This window comes from Pinus tabuliformis, chromosome 8, assembly GCF_031772625.1.
Source record: "Pinus tabuliformis cultivar Carrire ecotype Pingquan chromosome 8, CPIR1, whole genome shotgun sequence".
Lineage (NCBI taxonomy): Eukaryota > Viridiplantae > Streptophyta > Pinopsida > Pinales > Pinaceae > Pinus > Pinus tabuliformis.
This window is the reverse complement of record NC_142294.1, coordinates 1438016890-1438035573: the sequence shown is the minus strand read 5'-3', so window position 1 is coordinate 1438035573 and position 18684 is coordinate 1438016890. Positions and strand designations below refer to the sequence as shown.

Below are 18684 nucleotides of genomic sequence, written 5' to 3'. Positions count from 1 at the left end.
TACCTTATCTTTCCTTTCGGTCATCCAGACTTCTTGTAGAAACTTCATTCGAACGAAATAACTTTATCCTTTAGACTTCCTTCTTTGTTATGTCATCATACCATCATCCCTTGAATCCCATGAGTTGAAATTCATGATGAAACACTTGCTTTCTTTCTAGATTAGTGAATCCTTTGATGAGGATTCTATCAGAGAAACTTGCGGATTTTTCATATCCTCACCCAGCAAATGTTTCCTTATTGACTATTGTATGATGATCCTAGTTGATGATGACCTCTACTTATTTCTACAAGTCTCACTTGAGGTTTCCAAAGAGCTCCAATTCTTTGTAATTAATAGAATTTATTCCGGACATCCTTTCTGCTTCTCATGTCAAGAGCTCCTACTTCTAATTCTTCTATCACGATGTTATTTTCTAATCTAATGCATCCTATCTTATTTTCATTGCTTCCTATCTATAAATTAGATGTGAAAAGTACCTTCTAGTGAAGAAGATCATCTCAGTCATAGTAGAGAAATTTTACTTCTTTTTCTTAAGCTTCTTTGTCTCGAGTTCTTTCACTTCCTCAGTAATATGGGCTTCTTCCTTGTCCCTCTTACGTTTAGGGGCACTTAATTTGCATCCCTCATTCCATCCTCTTCCCAAGTGCCCTGAAAGGATTTTGCCAAAATTTGACCCTAACAAAGATGTTGCGCCTAAAGATCATATTAAGAATTTTTTACTAGCCTTGTGCTTGATGGATGTCGAACATGAAGATGTAACCTACAAGCTCTTTCCATATATATTTGAGAATAAAGCAAGCACATGGCACTACAATCTTTCGACCACCTCAATAGTTGAATGGAATGCTTTTGAAAGAGCCTTCCTAAGTAAATTTGGATGAAAAGTCCATGACGACTCTCCTTAAAGGGCTCATTGTAATCAAAATGGAAAAGGAGAATGTCAAAGACTTCAACCACATTTCACTACTCTATTGTGTTGAGAAATCTAGGGCATGAATAGTTAAAAGATTTCTCTTGCTTGATAATTGCTTGTGATATACTTTTATTTTTTTGCTTATAGCCTTTTCCTCGTTATGTTATTATTGTGTTATTTTCATCAAGACAATTACCAAGTGCACAATAAAAGACAAGTGACACAGTATGTAGGCTTGTCATCCAGGGCCAAAACTTCTCACCTCTTAAGAGAAAAATCCGATCAAAATTCTTCTAGATCTTCAATTGATGAGTACTAAGACCATGACAAAGACCCTTGACTCTAGTATCCTCCCAAGAACCTTGTTACTAACCTTGATGCTCTGCCTCTTCTCTTTCTCGACTTTCTTCTTGATCTCGAACTGCTCTCCTCTGCGTCTTCTAGAGAAACTCGGTCTCTATTCTTTACACTGCTTCTTCTCGGCTTTTCCTAGAGAATCTCGGTCTCTAGTCTTCGCACTGCTTCTTCTCGGCTTCTCCTAGAGAATCTCAATCTCTAGTCTCTAACTCGGTCACCCAAAACAAGTATGCAGAAGAGCCCTTTCTTCGCTGCCCCAGAGGAATCCTTCCTTCGCTATCCCAAAAGAAACCTTACTTCGTTGACCCAGAAGAATCTCTTCTTCCCTGACCCAAAAGAATCTCCCCTTCGCTGACCCAAAATAATCCTCCTTCGCTTGCCCAAAAGAATCCTCTCCTTATCTCTTCTTCGCACTTCTTTGCTTGTCAAGTTGCTTGCCTCTAAGTGAGGTTGAGTGTGGTTATATATACACTTCATCTCATGTCCTTTAGGCTGACATGATCATAAGTATTTAGGCCAACTTCTTCTAGCTTCTTCTTCCATCGTTGTAGGCTGACTTGAAGAGGATAAGTGACAAAATCTTGGAGGATAATTTATATAGACAAGTTTGACTCTATACAGAGTGTAGCATGACCTCATTAAATGACAAGGACTCTATCATTTTATGACTAGATGACAAATAATTCCTAAAGACTCTCAACGGGAGTCTGGACTTAAAAAAAATCTCTAGCTCATGAAACCCATGAACCAAGCAATCCAATAAATTTATTTTTCTTCTTTACATCACATTATCTAAAATCATAATTACATATCATTATGAAGATCGAACCTAGTTACACTTTTCAACATATTGCATAAGATTCGTGTTGATTCTCAACCTCCTAACACTATGGCAGTGAAATATTACACCTTACCTCTTATTTCTTCTATAGCATGTTTGTGAAGAGAGAAAGAAAGAATATGTTTTGACAACTTCAATGAATCTTTGATATTGGAAAAGGAACTGCTATCCTTGGTTGGGAACTAAACTAAAGGAGAACCAAAGTCCAAATGAAAGAAACCTATATTATTAACAAAACCATTAGAGAAAGAGGTTGCATACTTAGACAGTGCACTCCAACATGTTACAAAACAGTGAAACGAGGTGATGGATCTAGAGAAGAATTCAAGGAAACCCCGGCAGGACATGGGCCTTTTAGATCCTTCCAAAAGAAGACAAATAACTAGCCAAAGCATGTTGAAAACTCCACCCTGAACTTGAATTTAAATGACTTTGGCATGGACAACTTGAGCTTGTATCATCGGGTCAACCATTCTAAAAAGGCATGCCCACAATGGGTCAACCACATGACTATGGTCATCAATCAACTCTTGGAACAACAATCAAGAAGTTGAAGCTAAAACCAATAAAATATAGGAGAAACAACTAAGGGGTCAATTATGTTCTTGTGGGATTCGGTAGTGGATACAAATATGTAAACAATTGGAGAAATTTCAATGGGAGAAATATGTCACTGAGCCCCCCTCTCCACCCTGCTACCTGTTCCAACTCAATCCCTCAATCAGAATGCATCATCTTAGGCTAGGAGGTTTTCCGGGTTGATGTCATCTTGTCTTGAGTGAATTGCAAATACGATGCGGGATGAATAAAGAAGGGGATGAAGAAAGAGGACATGCAAAATACATTAATGTAGCTAAGCATGTAAGTTGATCTATCAAGGCAAAGCAAAGGGACACCAACTCGTGACCACAACTCAAGACTCGATATCATTGAAGATTCATATCACCAAGCCATGAGGAGGTGGAAGACAAGAGCATTCTCAAGCAAACATCATTTACAACAACAACATTGACTTGACATTTCCACATCATTCAAGCAATTCATATCAGCGATGCCATGTCATGTCTTCTCATGAGTTGTCATATGCCACCTCATCATTGTGGACCATGTATATTGTATTCATTGTAAAGTGGAAGTCCAAAGGATACATATGTAATATGGAGAGTCATGTAAGCTGAAAAGTCATAAGAAGTCAAACAGTCATGAGGGTAGTCAAAGAGTCACAAGGAGGGGAAGCATCACCCCTTGGTTATATATATATACTCCCTCGTTGTATGAGCAAAGTACTTTTCACTTTGGCTCCTCCCGCAAGGCAATAGACAGATCAGCTAGTTCTTTGAGGAGCACAGAGTGGCTCCAATGCTCCACTATTAGGGCTAGTGATGTACATTATAAACATGTGTCTTAAAACTTTCACTTAATAACAAAAGCGTTCAAGGCCGACACGTTCTTCATGCATGGACTATGAATTTTGTAAGACTATTTTGCGGATGTTTGTATTTCATGTTTGCTTTCACATGTGCTAAGATAGTTGAACTATTTCTGTCATTTTAGTACTTATCTTATTGAGAATGTGTTGTAATGGTTGTTAATGTTGTCCCATCCTCATGGACTATTCTGTGGGATATTAGACAGATCTTTCTTTATTTGTTGGTTGTAACGATCGTCGCATCTGCTATGGACTATTCCGTTGGATCTTAGATGGACCCATCTGGTTCATGTGTGTCTCTTCTTGGGTGGTACTATTACCTCTCACTTAGAGGCTCACTCCCCTACCCCCCCCCCCCCACAATAGAAGAACCTTGACACAGTTGCAACTGAACACTCACCAGACACACCTTGCTTTTCGAAGGCACCACTGCATCCCTCTCTCGTGCTGACAGTTAGAGCCAAGGCATATCTTTGAGATATATGGCAACCGGGTCGATATTCTGGATGGGTCTCCTACACCAAACAATGTGAGGTCTAATTGGGACTTCACATCGGGGAGACCCCTTGGTTGACGGATTTCCAGCGCCATCAACACAATGGTTGATATACCTGAAGCTTATGGTCTATTGCTGACTCGGGGGTTGGTCTCATAAAATATAGGGATATTTCGTTATTGATTGGTCACACCTTTGGTTACCCTACAAAGACGAGGGAAATCAAATAAGGGTGGATAGTGAACCGCACATGAAATATACAGTGACAGAACTAGAGGGGCCCAATGAACCAATCAATTTTGCAAGCACAAAGTTAGGGCATTGTTTTCAAAAAACCATCTTTGGTTCCTATATAGCCTAGTTATCACCATTCCAATTAGAAACCTAGTTTGATCTCCTTTAGTATTCATAGGTTGGTGAAAATAACTTGTATTTTAGATGTAAATAGTGATAGTTGTACTATTTTAAATGCAAATAGCAATGGTTGTACTAACTAAGATGTAAATAGTGATAGTTTTACCAAGTTAAAAATTTATACGAACATATGTACATTATTTTCTAACGATTCTAAAATGCAGGGTGAAGTTGGTGCAGGATGTACCCTAATCGACCAACATGAACAGAAAGCCTTCATGTCCTACCAATTAGAATACAAATGTACTAATAATTCGGAGATGATCGTACATTAGGTACAAAATATTAGTCATGGTTTATCTCCACATACAAAAGATTACCAGTGAGAAGTATGGATGCTCATTTTGTCTTTTAAAACATTGGATATCACATTCATTTCTTGTTTCCTAAACCCTGTCGCCGACACTCATTGCTCCAACCGATACTTTCCCTCCCTGTGTCACAATTTTTTTATTCGAGCTATTTTTAGACCCTGTGTCTCAATGAACACCACTAACTGGCAAAAAATTTATGATTACCTATAAGCATATGAAACATGTATCATCCAATTCATCCATCCTAATCATGAGCTGTTAAGCTACTTCAACAGAAGTTATGTCAAGTGCATCCTACCCTAGACCCATTGGCCCATAAGGAACTTAGAAAGCTAATGAGTGCACAGATAACTTTTAAGGGTAATCATTTCACGTTTGGCTTTAAGCTTCTATTGGTGAGGAACGGGTCCGCATAGACTGAAATTCTCCTAGTGTACAGTAAAATTATAAATGCTCATCATGCATGATGATTATAGTTGTTGTCTCATGTACTTAAATAATATCTACTTTCATTTCCAGTTTTTCATTCTTGCCTTTTATTCCTTTGATTTATGTTCTTTCCAATCAACCTTGTTTCTTTTCCCTTGTACATAAATAAACCGTTTTCTGACAAAGAGCTTTATGCAATGACCTGACAAGTGATATTATGACCAAGCTACTTCATTCAGGTACGTTGCAAGTTAGAGCTCAAATCTGTGTGGGATGTTTGAGGTTCCTTTGCCACTGTCACGGTCTCGATTTTGCCTCTAGACAATACGATCACTGTCAAGTGGGGAACACTCTATGAACAGTGGTAATGTTGAGTGGAGTCCGATATATTATCAATCTAGTTAAGAAGCCTCAAGTATTCTATAAGATCTCAACCATGGCCTCATCATAATATGAAGGCTTATGATCAAACAATGGTGCCATGGAGACACGTCAATAACAATATATCTTTAAAATTTCTAAACGAATCATCTCAATCGTCATTTAAGATCCACTCATCTACCTTGTGGAAAACTAAAACCAATATTTAAAAGAGAGAGAAAGAGAGAGAGAGAGCATAACAAATAAATATCTATAAAAGAACAAAAGGTAAAGGCTTGAGAACGGTTTCTTGAGCAGCTAGGGCATACAAGCAACTTCACCAAGGATATGGATGCTTGTTGGCAATGAAGCAATGCTCGTGATTTTCGGTGACTCTGTCAAGGCTACAGATGCTCGCTAGTTGTAGGGAAACACCAAAAACTAATTTTTATATGCTTGAACTTTTAAACCTTTTGAAGCATTACTATCTCTACATTATTTGAGTCTGAAGTGAAGAAATTGACCCATGTTACAACATAAACCCTTCTGGTCCTTCCCTAGGCTACTACCAAAATCAAGAAAAGGGAAGTCATGTAACCCAACATTCCACATTTCTCAGCAGTGGTACCCTTGTGGCGGGATGAGTAGATCTCGCAGGCACATCAATCACATGATTCAAAATAGATTCTTAGACACTACTCAAATATTCAAAGGTATTTCTAGTGTTTCACCAATTATTGTTGATGCAAAAACCCTCCTCAATTCCTCTCAATGTTGTACCTGGAGAGAATTGAGGGGCCCACTTCTTCAAATCAATGAAGAGATCATCCTTCCAAGCCTATTCAGCGCTTTTGGGCTATGATCAACCCTCTTAACTTGAGGTAATGGAGGAAGACTTACGAACTTAATTGAGCAATGATGATTAATCTAACAGCTTTAAGGAGCACTAACCCAAACCTTATGGGAGAGAAAGACCTTGCAACTCTTCATAACAAAGAGGAAACTCTTATAAATAGGTTTTGACTCAAGTTTTCTTGCAATTTTGAACCTTTCTAGGCTTGTGTAGCACCCTCTTAGACCTTTATCCAGCTATTTGACCCCATAGTGTTCCCTTGGCCCTCTATTTAGCAATATAGCCTTGCTCTTAACTTCACAACTTGATTTTCCTCTTCTTTGACCCCTGTAGCGCTTCTTTAGGCCTCTTCTCATCGCCATAGTGCCATATTGTCACTCAGTAGAGCGCTACACTCTCAAATTCAACCCTCAAATTTGATCTTCAAGCCATTTTTCTCCCTTTCTTGAGCCTCCATGTTGCTCCTTTAAGCCTCTAGTCAACACTATAGCACCCTAGTGACCCTTAGTCCAACATTACAGTGACATTTTCTCCCTCCGAAGTTCATTTTCTAGCCTCCTTGCCTCCTTAGAGTGCAACACTAGGATTCTTTCTAGCACTATAGCAAATCACTAGCTTTATTCTCAATGTTACACTCCCTCCTTATGCCTCAAGTCATAATAGCATCTACTCTTTCAAGCCTCTTTCTCTTGCAAGTTGTTTTCTCTCATATTGTCCTTAAGTAACACATGAATTCACCTAAGATAAAAGACAAGATAAAGAAAATAATCGACGCACAAAAAGCTCAGGAACTCTTATCATGGTTCAGTAATGTTTAGTTTATGTTCCTCATCTTCCTAAGGTTTGTCTAGCCAAAACATTCAGTACTTCCATGCCAAGAATCCCTAGTTCTTTTCCCAAGTGTATAGGGAAACTTCTACATGGGCAGATACACAAATACCTCAATCATGATGATCAATTTGTTTTAATTGTAATGATCAAGAGTACTCTCACTCCACATGCATCAGCTTGCCTTCTCCTCACCATTGAAGCCTAGAATATGCACACAGGAATAACCATCCCACGACCAAACATTTAAGTTCTTTACATGCAACATTTTATACTAATATGCATGATGGGTGCCTATCGTTTCGTTGTTCTACAAAAGAACCACGTGTGTGTCCAAGAGGCAAGCATACTAAATTTCAGTGATTGATTCCTCAGACAAAGTAGAACCTAATAATTCAACTAATCAAGACTTGTAGGATATACATAGTCAAAAGTATATCAAATGTTTCAGAGACAAGCTTTGCTTGCAGATGGACAAAGCTCAAAGATATGCCAAGCTGACAACAGATATAAATCAAAGGAGGAATCTTTAACTCACTGAGCTCAAAAACCCAAGGAAAGATTAGGCCAAGAAATAAGTTGTTGCAAATGAGATATTTGTCTTTTAATGCCTTCATTGATAAATTCATTGAAGATAAATTGAAGCAACAACGTGCAAACCTCACCAATTACTACAGTGGAATATCCTAGTCATCTCCCAAGCCACATCAAAAAGCTATGCCATCGTGGAGAGCCTACTACATAGCAAAGTCATGATGATTACGTCATATTAGGAAGACCATGTGGTGCATATTCAAGGCATTAAGGAACTCCAAATTAAGCACCCAATTAGAGAGGGGCAACTGTCTAGCTAATTTTTTGAGAGTTTTAAATATTTCCTCTTATTATATCTGTAAATTTTGGGAAGCAGAATAGTTGTAACTGACCTACGAGAATTTCAACAGTCACAAGAGGCAATGACTAACTCAATCTATAATTGATGCGAAATTCCCACTAGGAGGGATTGCATGTTTTTGAATTTTGTTGATATACCTGTAGAATAGAGCTAGGAGGTTCGTTACTTTTGTACTCACTACTTGATATTAAGAAGCCTCGAAGGCCATTGCTAGAGTTGTATTTTGCATGCATCTTGCCCATGTTTCTCAGTATTCTTGAACAGTTCATGTATGTGTGTACTTTGTGAGATATATAATCCTAGGGTATGGACTATTGTGCGAATTAGTTTATGTCTCTCTCATGCATACTATTTCAGTTCTCTAGCTTTCATTCTTTGAGAACTTATTAGTTCAACATGTTGAGTATTCTAGAGTTGTTCTAGTAAGTTAGGCATCCATTATTGTCTTGAATCTCAACAAACCATGTTCTCTATCTTCCAATGCTAGCTAGGTTAGCATTTTTCATCTTAGTGAATTATATTGTTATAGATTATATTTTGCATTCCCCTATCATCACAATTATTCATATCTGATCGCTTTCTCGAAAATCGAAGAAAAATGGGTCTCTTAACCCAAACAATTTGAGGTCTAATTGGGACACCATACCAAAGGGAACCCCTTGACTATTGCCAAGTCATTTACCCTTGTCAACACCTACATTTGGCGTCATAATAGTGTCGATGGACTATGATGTGCATAGAAATTACCTACCATAGTGGGTAGTATGATATAAGTTGCTGAAATAAGAGTTGAGGGGGATTAGTCTAAATCTGCAGGTCAAGAAACTTTGAGGCCCAACTTGAAACAAATATGCCCAAACACTTGTATAACATATTGAAGTGTGTTCATCGTGGGTGCTCTCAATGGCCTTTCTTTCTTTCTAATCGATGAAATGCAACCAAAATACTTGAGGAGAAATACATGATAGGATGGTAAAGGACTTACAATTGTTATACTTTATCATTTTCACACTTTAAATTTAAGATGTGCCTCCTTGAGATGGAACAAGTATGCCCAAACATTTACATTATTGAAGTGTGTTCATCATGGGTGCTCTCAATGGCCTTTCTTTCTTTCCAATCAGTGAAATGCAACCAAAATACTAGAGGAGAAATACATGATAGGATGGTAAAGGACTTACAATTGTTATACTTTATCATTTTCACACTTTAAATTTAACATGTGCCTCCTTGAGATGGAGATGGGGATGGGGATGTAGATGGGCACAACAGCTAAATCCATTAATATTAATACAGTAAGGTGTCTTAATAAGTTTAATTAAGAGTAATAATTCAAATCATTATGGGATTCATGACATCAGTCATCTTCCCATAATTATATTGAATTATAAACTACACTTATATATTAATTTTTACGAAAAATATATTAACTAGGGCAATAATGACAATTAACATTTAGAACACCCTTCATTAATGAGCACAAATTATTCATGTTCTTCCCAAATGAAGAAGCAACGATAAAAAAGGCAATGTAACACTACAAGAAAAGTCAGTGAAGCTAAAAGAAAAAGGCAGGAATGAATGAAATCTTTGACATATAAATGAAACAAGCATAAATAGTCAAAAACAATTTAGCCCAAAAAGATAGCAGGCTTTGCCTCATCTTCAAGTGATGGGCACATAGTGCATATTATTAGTTCAAAGGCACCAAGACCCAAGAAAATCACTTTGAGAAAAAACATTGTAGTTGGCTATAAAAGAATACAAGATAACTTCAAAAGGACACATAAACGAGTTCTTGGTCCATAATGTCATCTCTATGGAAGGAAAATTATTATGCCTAACTGGAATCATCGATTCCCTCATTGTCATTAATCTTTAAAAAAGACTAAAACCAAGCAGCACCAAGTTATGGACACAATGCAACCGTTAAAAGAGCTCCTGCATGAATAAAATTAAGGTAGTGTTCTACAAAGCAAGTGAACTCCCGTTAATGTGTCAATCAATGCAAGGACAGCGTATTTAAGAGAAAGGATAGCTATCATAAACAAGTGACTCGGAAATTCTGAAAGATGGCCCCGTGTGAACAATAAGAGATAGGTGCCATTTACGAAAGTTTTGAGGAAGAAACAGGGCGCTGGAAAAGGCCAAGGAAGTATGGGAGGAAAGGGTATGCATTTTTTGTTCTTCCAGAAAAGTGGAAACAGAAAAACATTTCATTTTAGAATGTGAGGCCTTCAAAGACAACAGCGAAAGTTATGCAGATACGCTGGCAGTCAGCTCTTGGGATAATCTATTTAGCGAGGGGTTTGTCGAGAAGCTGGGAGCATTTATTTTGAAGTTTCACAGAAAAAGGGCTGAATACATCAAGCAGATGAAGAAGCAATCTGTCCCATAGCCTATCTTTAGCCTCGTGGACGTTAAAATAATTTCTTTCTTCTTTCTTTCTTTCTTCTTGTAAACCCAAAATTAACTAGAAATAAGTAACTATATAAACAGTTAGAGAACAGGATTTGGTTCAGTAAATTTGATTGTTGATGTTTGGTTGTAGAGTAACCACAACGAATTGTTAACAATTAAATTTATAAGTGTGTTTGGTCAATCCTAGTTTGTGAAGATAATTGTTTGAATGTTTATTTCCAGAGTCGTTAGTCGTGTTGTAGAAGCGATTTCTGGAGAGAATTGTGTGATGAACCGGTGAAATATCTGACGTTTCGGGTGAACACTTCACCCTGATGAGTGAAGTGTTCACCCAAAACATCTGAAATTTCACCTCTTCATCACACAGTTCTCGTTCTCTCCAGAAATCGCTTCTACAACAAGATAATTGTTGCTAAAGTCTAATCAACATAGCCTGTCGGCGATGGACAAACTCGAACTATTTGGATAATTATTTTAGGGTACATGTGGTTAGCTCCAGTTAAATGAATGTTTGTTCTAGACTCTTCCCTTTCTACAACGAAGTGTGCCTTTGTTACGAATGTGATCATTATACCCCATATCAAATGAGGAAAAACTGTTGTAATCGAAATCTGTCGAACTTGCAGACAACAGAACCATTGTATATCCTGTCAACCCATAAATTGCAAGCCTGCTGCAACAGCCAATAACAGCTTTATAATGACATTAGCTTCAACAAATGTTAATGATAGCATGAACGTTCAAGAGAACATTTTAATAGCCCCTGTAAATTAAGGGAGGCTTTAGGAATAAACTAACCCAATATGAAAGAGTGAACTTCCATGCTTAGAGTCCATCATTGCAGATGTTAGTGTTCATCCACTCATGGAAAGACTTCAGGTGAGGTTTGCAGCATTTGAATCATTCGAATAACAGTTCCAATACTCAACAGGAAGATGCTTTGTACATCAGCTTTTCACATGGTGTTGATGGACGAAGGACGAGTTTGATATCACGTTCCATCAGCTGATGCACCATATCTCGAAGCCACTCGAATGTCAACTTAGACTGTTTGTTGAGTTCCTGACGTAGATCTGGATAAATCCTGAACCAGTCACCTAACATTCGGTGCACGTGGGCTCGAACCATTCGCCATGGAACTGGATACTTCTCACAAAGATCGAAGTATTCCAACACCAGAGTTGCCTGATTGAATGGATTTTTAAGTTCATGTTCAGTATGCTTCACTCTCTCATATTTTTCTAGCACCTCTTCTGCCTGGGAGCTTGAATTATCTTCCCAGTCTGCCATTAATCGATACCCTGCAAAAAGTGCAGGATTTTCCAGTATGGATTCAGCTGACAAAACTCCATCTGCACCAGTCTCTCTTAAACAATCATAGACATCTTCTAAATATCTTATATTTCCATTTGCCAAAACAGGAATTCTAACAGCCTTCTTGACAGCATTAATTACAGCCCAATCTGCTCTAACGCTTTTCCCGTCTTTCTGATCCCTGGTGCGTCCATGAACAGCAAGAAGTGAGCATCCTGCAGCCTCAAGCATTTTGGCATATGCTATAGTGTCCTCAAGGGAAGGAAACATCCGAATCTTACATGATACAGGCACAGATAAGTTAGAAGCCAGATTTTTAACTAAGGATTCCACAAGTGGCAAGTTGTCCATCAAAAATGCTCCATAATTACCTCGTTTGGCAATGCGTTGTGGGCACCTGCATAGGAAATAAGCAAATGAAATATAATCATCAGTGAACAAACTAATGTCGTACAGAGAAAATGTAAAATTCATGGAGAGAAATAAAAATAAAATCAGTCAATGAAAATTGATCCAATAGAATGTGGTCTCCAAAGAAAAACCTAGTATGATTTATAGGGTTCATTTCAGCTTCAATTAGAGGTTCGTACATGTGATCAGCACAACAAATTACTTCATGTTCTAAAAAATGTATGAAAGGTCATCTGCCTTTTCTAAGGTGCCTAGAAAACATCAAAATTTCGTCATGCTGCATACTACTGACATCGAATTAAAAGCATTCCTTAACGGATAGCACAGTAGAGTTTATACAAGATGGTGAACTCTTTTCTAAGGTGCCTAGAAAATATCAAAATTTCGCCATGCTGCACAGTACTGACATCGAATTAAAAGCATTCCTTAACGGATAGCACAGTGGAGTTTATACAAGATGGTGAACTACAAGGAAAAAGCTTTTCCACTCAATCGAAGTAAGAGATGGGCAAATCCTTGGTTTAAGTCTCATTTCAAGGTAAAAGTGAGATTATTGTTACAAAAGCATATGCTAAGATTACAGTTTCCCTGCCTGTTTACTGGTTTAATGATTGAACTTATGAAGTTGAACTAATTATACGGTAATTACATCTGTATTGGAAGCTCGTTTAGGATGCCTTTTACCAGGGTTTGAATCATGATTTCTCACCATAACTTCTGACACAACAGACATAACTCATCTTTGACACACTATTCCTGCCTACTGCATATAAAGATGTCCCAAGCTTATGTAGTTATGGACATGCGTCCAGAGCCAACGTTGAATCTGATGGCCTTGTTGATGAACCAATAATATTTAAACACCAAGGGTAATTGATAGCTTTTGATGTGATACACGATTTTGTATAAAGGTTTGTTGAACATATACGATGCAACTTCATAAGTATTTTTAAGTACCTTCAAATGTCCACTCAAAACAATGGAAATATGTCAAAACATTTTAATTTTACACACATCAGATATATGGGCAATAGAAATACCTTCTTACAGCAGAACCAAAAGGTAATTAACATCGAAGGTAACTTTTCCAAAACATGTTGAGAGATTAAATGATTTACTTGTCTAAGCAAGGGTTAGTGCTCACATTAAGACGTATAACTGGTTTGGAAACTGTCCCTCTAGTGTTGACATTAATATTTAAGGTTGAGTTCCATAATAACAATCCAAGGTTGAATTTCTCAATCCTTTCGATATGTTTTTTCCCTAACTACCTTCTAGCAATTTGTCATCAATAATTTGCATAGATGTATGACTTCCTTGTTGCTGCAATTCAGTGTCTTTGTAGTTTAATTAAATGGCGGATTCCTCCCCCAATAGACTCAAATACCATGTGCAATACCATTAATCTTCTCAAACAAAGGGCCAACCATGGAACAGCCTATGAGTATGTGCAACAAGAGGGGAGTGTTCCACAAAACAAGTGAGAATCCCAAAACCATGTGAAACAATTTGAAACCACATGCCAATACTATCAAACAACTCTGTACCATAGGCCAAGGAATAGGGTGATCTAGGAGCACGAGCAAAAGTATATGGGTATGCTACCAAATGTCTAATCAACCATCAATGGATCAAGCACTCCATGAATCACATCTCAACCTCTTGGGTGGCATGTTACACTCTTCAAAACATGTACCCTAGGGATATGTGCTATAGCGAGAAGGCACAATATCAATGCATGTCAAATCAAATAATGAGCTAACAACCTAGGGAATGCACTTAGTTGACAGGTTTCCTTCTCGATGTATGCTCTAGGGGTCAACAAATGTGTAGATCATGTGTGCAAAACCCTCATCAAGGCTAGTGCAGCATTAAGACTTTGTTCAACCCTTCAAAATATCGAACGATTATGCCAAAAAAGGGCGGTAATCCATGAAAAATAGGCATTAAAGAAATGCCACCAAAAGCCACTTGTTATCGCTCAAACTCTCACTAGGTGAAGGACCTAACCACAAATTGTGAGCACCTAGAGGCACTGGTAGGAAAATCACCCACTGTCACTTTGATGGCCTTGCCCCACTCTTCAAACCAAAGGAAATGAAGCTGGGGGGGTGTCTCTATGGTCAATCCAAGCTAGATCATTATAAAGAAAGTGGGAAAAACAAGATTAATCTTGCCCCACTCTTCAACCCGAAGGAAATAAACCTTTGGGGGGGTGGTGTCTTTATGGTCAATCCAAGCTAGATCATTAAAGAAAGTGAGAAATACAAGCTTAAAATGATTACTCTCTCTTGTGTTCCAGCCAACCAAATCAATTCTCTTTAAAGATGTATGGATCAGGAGAAAATAAGTATAGTGAATTGTTAAACAAATTCCCAAAAAGAAATGTGAATGTGACACCAACCTCCAATGTCATTATCGACATATAGAAATAGCATGCAACATCCCAAAGTGATGCTGAATGTGTCAATGATTTGTTGCAACTTAGAGACGATAGATTGTTTTAGATCCAAAGTAATGCTGAATCAAAAGATCATAGACCATCTAAGTACAAATGTCACAACAAGATATTCAGAGTGCAGAAATGTATTGTATCAAATGTGTTTAGTAATCATCATTCACATGAATCGATAACTTCTGTCCTTAGAAGAATAATCAGCAGTGATATTAAACCTAAAGTGATCTGACTTCTGTCCTTACAAGAATAATCAGCAGTGATATTAAACCTAAAGTGATCTGAATTTTCAAGGGGTATGCTGCTGCTTGGTATGCCAAACTGTGTACAGCATTTTATCATTCAAAATACCATTATTCCCTATTCACAAAGTGAGCATTATAACCAAAAACAATGACAAGATGTTACTAGGATTTACATGAATATAACGGCCAGCTTTGTAATGAATCAATTATGAAACATGGGACTCAAATCATCCTCGTTATAAGTTATGACAAAACAAAATTAAAAGATATGAATCTGTATAGTACTCCATGTCAGTTCCAATTTAGTGTAAGCCATTCATCTATATCCAGAACAGCCATCAACACGAAATTATATGATGCAATGATTACTTATTAGATTTATTCTGTATAAACAGCAGTATAGTTTATGTGAAAATGCCAAAGCTGTTTAAATCTTGATTGTGAGCAGTCATAATGATAACATTAATATCAATGTTTTAAAACTTGAACTTGGACTTAGAATTGGTCGAGGGTCAACTCCGACTCGGACTCCAACTCAGTATCAACTCGGACTAGTTAACTCCAATGACTCGGGTCTTTATAAAAAGTACATTAAATATTTAATTTTTAAAGAAAAACATATTTTTAAAGATTTTCATTCATGTTTCCAAACTCGAAGCATTAGAGTAATAGCGAGATGACAACATCTGATCTAAGTATGCTCATGAATACATCTATTATATCAAAATGGCACCCAATGCACTGTCCAATGTTGGGAATCACGATCACCGTTAGACCAAAACCTGCAAGTGTTAGTCAATGATCACATTGCCAGAGATAAGGATCCACGAGAGGCGGTTAGTCCATGTCACGAAACACACGAGGAGTGTTGGTTTATCCAATGTCCAACAATCTCCCCCCAACGCGAGCCGGGTGTGTATCGAATTCGTGACCTACACTCTGATACCACTTGTTGGGAATCACGATTGTCGTTAGACCAAAACTTGCAGGTGTTAGTCAACGATCGCATCGCCAGAGATAAGGATCCACAAGAGGCGGTTAGTCCATGTCACGAAACACACGGGGAGCGTTGGTTTATCCAATGTCCAACATCCAATACATGTATTATGTAATATATATTATATGGAGCTCAGAACAAAAACACATAACCAAGGAGGCTCTAAGATTTAAATGGGCTCTACAACAAAACAATACAACTGCTGCTCCAAAAACCAACTCCTCAATGTTGCTCCAAAAACTAACTCCTCAAAGGCAAATGCTGCTCCAAAAACCAACTCCAACTGCTCACAAACTCCTCACAACTTCTCACACAAATGCAATGAGATAGCTGTGAGGAAATATGACGGGGTTGGGTTACTTTTATAGGCGTGGGAGACGGGTAGAGGGGCAAGGATTTAGTAAAACAAAACAAACAAAAATTGGAGCACACAGCCCGCCTTTGTTTTCCGCTGTCGAGCCGGACCGGTTTATATCAAGTTCAGCCGGTCCGACCAGTCCGTTACTGAACCGGCCGAGTCGGGAACCAACTCGGCCGGTTCGGTAATGTACCGGTCCCCGAACCTGTTTAATAGCCTAGTCGGACCGGTGAGGTGTTCAGATCAGTCAACGAGGCCGAATCCAAGTCAGACCGCCTAGTTTAAAAACTATGATTAATATCAAAATGACTGTAGGTTATATCAGATCTAACAAGTGATGTTAAGCTAACCATGAAACCAGTGTCATTCCAGAACTTATGCTTGCTGTTGTATCCTTAAACCATCACATGAAATGCATAAATTATTATTATACCCATGAAGAAAGATCAACTCACCGTTTAATGCCATAAAACTTTCCAGTGTACAATCTGAAATTAAGATGGTATTTAGGCTGATTTAAAAGATATTGTTCCAAAGTTTTAGTGCAGCGTTTAAGTAAGAAGATAGTTTAGATTTTATGAATCACAAAGTGTTTTAAAGAAACCATGCCAATCTATGCCAGACTTAAGGTAAATCTTTCCAAATTTAATGCATCAATCTTGTATTTGTTGCAGGGTTAAATCATTCATCTAGTTTCCACCACAGATCAATAACCACTTTTAATGGCAGGTCTGATTTATTTTTTCTCCACAATTACTTTATACCCAGAAAATTATTTATGCTCAAATAATTCTGAAATTGCTGGAAAATAAATACACTGGTATTTATAACTTCAAAATAAAATTACGCAGCATAAATTAATAGGAAAATAAACTACAAAAAAGCAGAAAATTTCTGCCCAACAAATCTTCCTTCACTTTTGTTAATCCAGAAAATTAGGGCCTTGAACCACAGAAAATTACAGCAACAAATGAACCTGAAAAAATTCGGTCTCTGGAATTCAGCTGCCCTGGAAGAGAAATCATCCGTGGCAAATCTCAGCCTCCACCTGCAAATCTTGGCCCTCCTGGCTATACAGCATGCACACTGGAAGTCTCGGCTCCTCTAGCAAAACTCAGCCTCCAAGTCTCGGCCCACTAGCAAACTCAGCCTCCTCCCTTCACTCCACACAATGAGCTGGATATCTCGGCCTTCACTCTTTTCTCTTCTATTTAGTCACTGAGTCTCTTCTCTTTAGTCACTGAGCCTCTCACTCCTTGAGAAAACCGCTTCTTCAATTATATGTGTCTTCACCTCTCCCTTGAGCTTATTTTATAATTTCATTTAGCCAAAATCCCTAACCCTACTCTCCAAAGTGATCAATGGCTAGGATTAGATCCTAAGATTCACTTGAAATCAATGGTTGAGATTTTATCTAAGTCACTTAAATAATTATATTATTTATACTTAGAAACTTGGATTAATAGTCCACGATAATTAATTAACTTAATTATTGTACTTTTTCCTAAGTTAGATTGAGGAAAGAAATCATAATAACACTTACTCCTCCCAAGCAAGCACCTAAAGAGGCAACTCTGACAACTTTTGCATGTCTGATACTTGACCTATGCAAAAGCACCTCTCCAAGCTATCGTCATCAACACTCCCTCCTGGCGAGGAAGGTGTTCTACACCACCCCCAGCGTATCTCTATAGAAAACAAGCTTCCCCTTCACTAGGGCCTTGGTGAGAATGTCTACACCTACACATTTGTGGATATATACCGAAGTTTCACAACTCCCCATTGGACTTTATCTCTAATGAAGTGATAACCTGATCTCTACAGAGAGGGATCCTCATAAATCTCTATAGAGGGTCGAGGCAATGGTAGCTCCCTATGATCTTGTAGTATAAGGGGCGCCTAAAAATGAGGTGTTGCTCTATCTTTGGCTCTTGAAGGTGACACACCTAGAAAATTCTATGCAAAAGCACCTCTCCAAGCTATCATCATCAACACTCCCTCCTGGAGAGGAAGGTGTTCTACACCACCCCCAGCTTATCTCTATAGAAAACAAGCTTCCCCTTCACTAGGGCCTTGGTGAGAATGTCTGCAACCTGCTCATTTGTGGATATATACCGAAGCTCACAACTCCCCATTGGACTCTGTCTCGACTCTCTGATGAAGTGATACTTGATCTCTATAGAGAGGGATCCTCCTAAATCTCTATAGAGGGTCGAGGCAATGGTAGCTCCCTATGATCTTGTAGTATAGGTGGCACCTAAAATAGAGGTGTTGCTCTATCTTTGTCTCTTGAAGGTGACACAACTAGAAAATCCTATCAGATCTCGGTATATGATAGTTAGTCTACACTC

The 18684-nt window shown here is 38.1% G+C and overlaps 1 protein-coding gene across 2 annotated transcripts in view; it reads right to left on the bottom strand.

Moving 5' to 3' along the window:
• Nucleotides 1-10624: 10624 nt before the first annotated feature.
• Nucleotides 10625-18684, bottom strand: part of LOC149241093 (uncharacterized) — a 115883-nt gene continuing 107823 nt past the window's right edge. Inside the window, exons 3-4 of one of the 2 annotated variants that reach the window (XR_016246549.1) lie at nt 11352-12264; nt 10625-11226 (exon numbers count right to left, since the gene is read on the bottom strand). Coding sequence is in view for 1 of the 2 variants with exons in the window: in XM_089373879.1 (XP_089230005.1) it covers nt 11478-12264 (787 nt within the window). In the remaining variant the exon portion in view is untranslated. Of the gene's footprint in view, nt 12265-18684 lie in introns of both variants that reach the window. The other variant, XM_089373879.1, reaches the window with a different exon arrangement.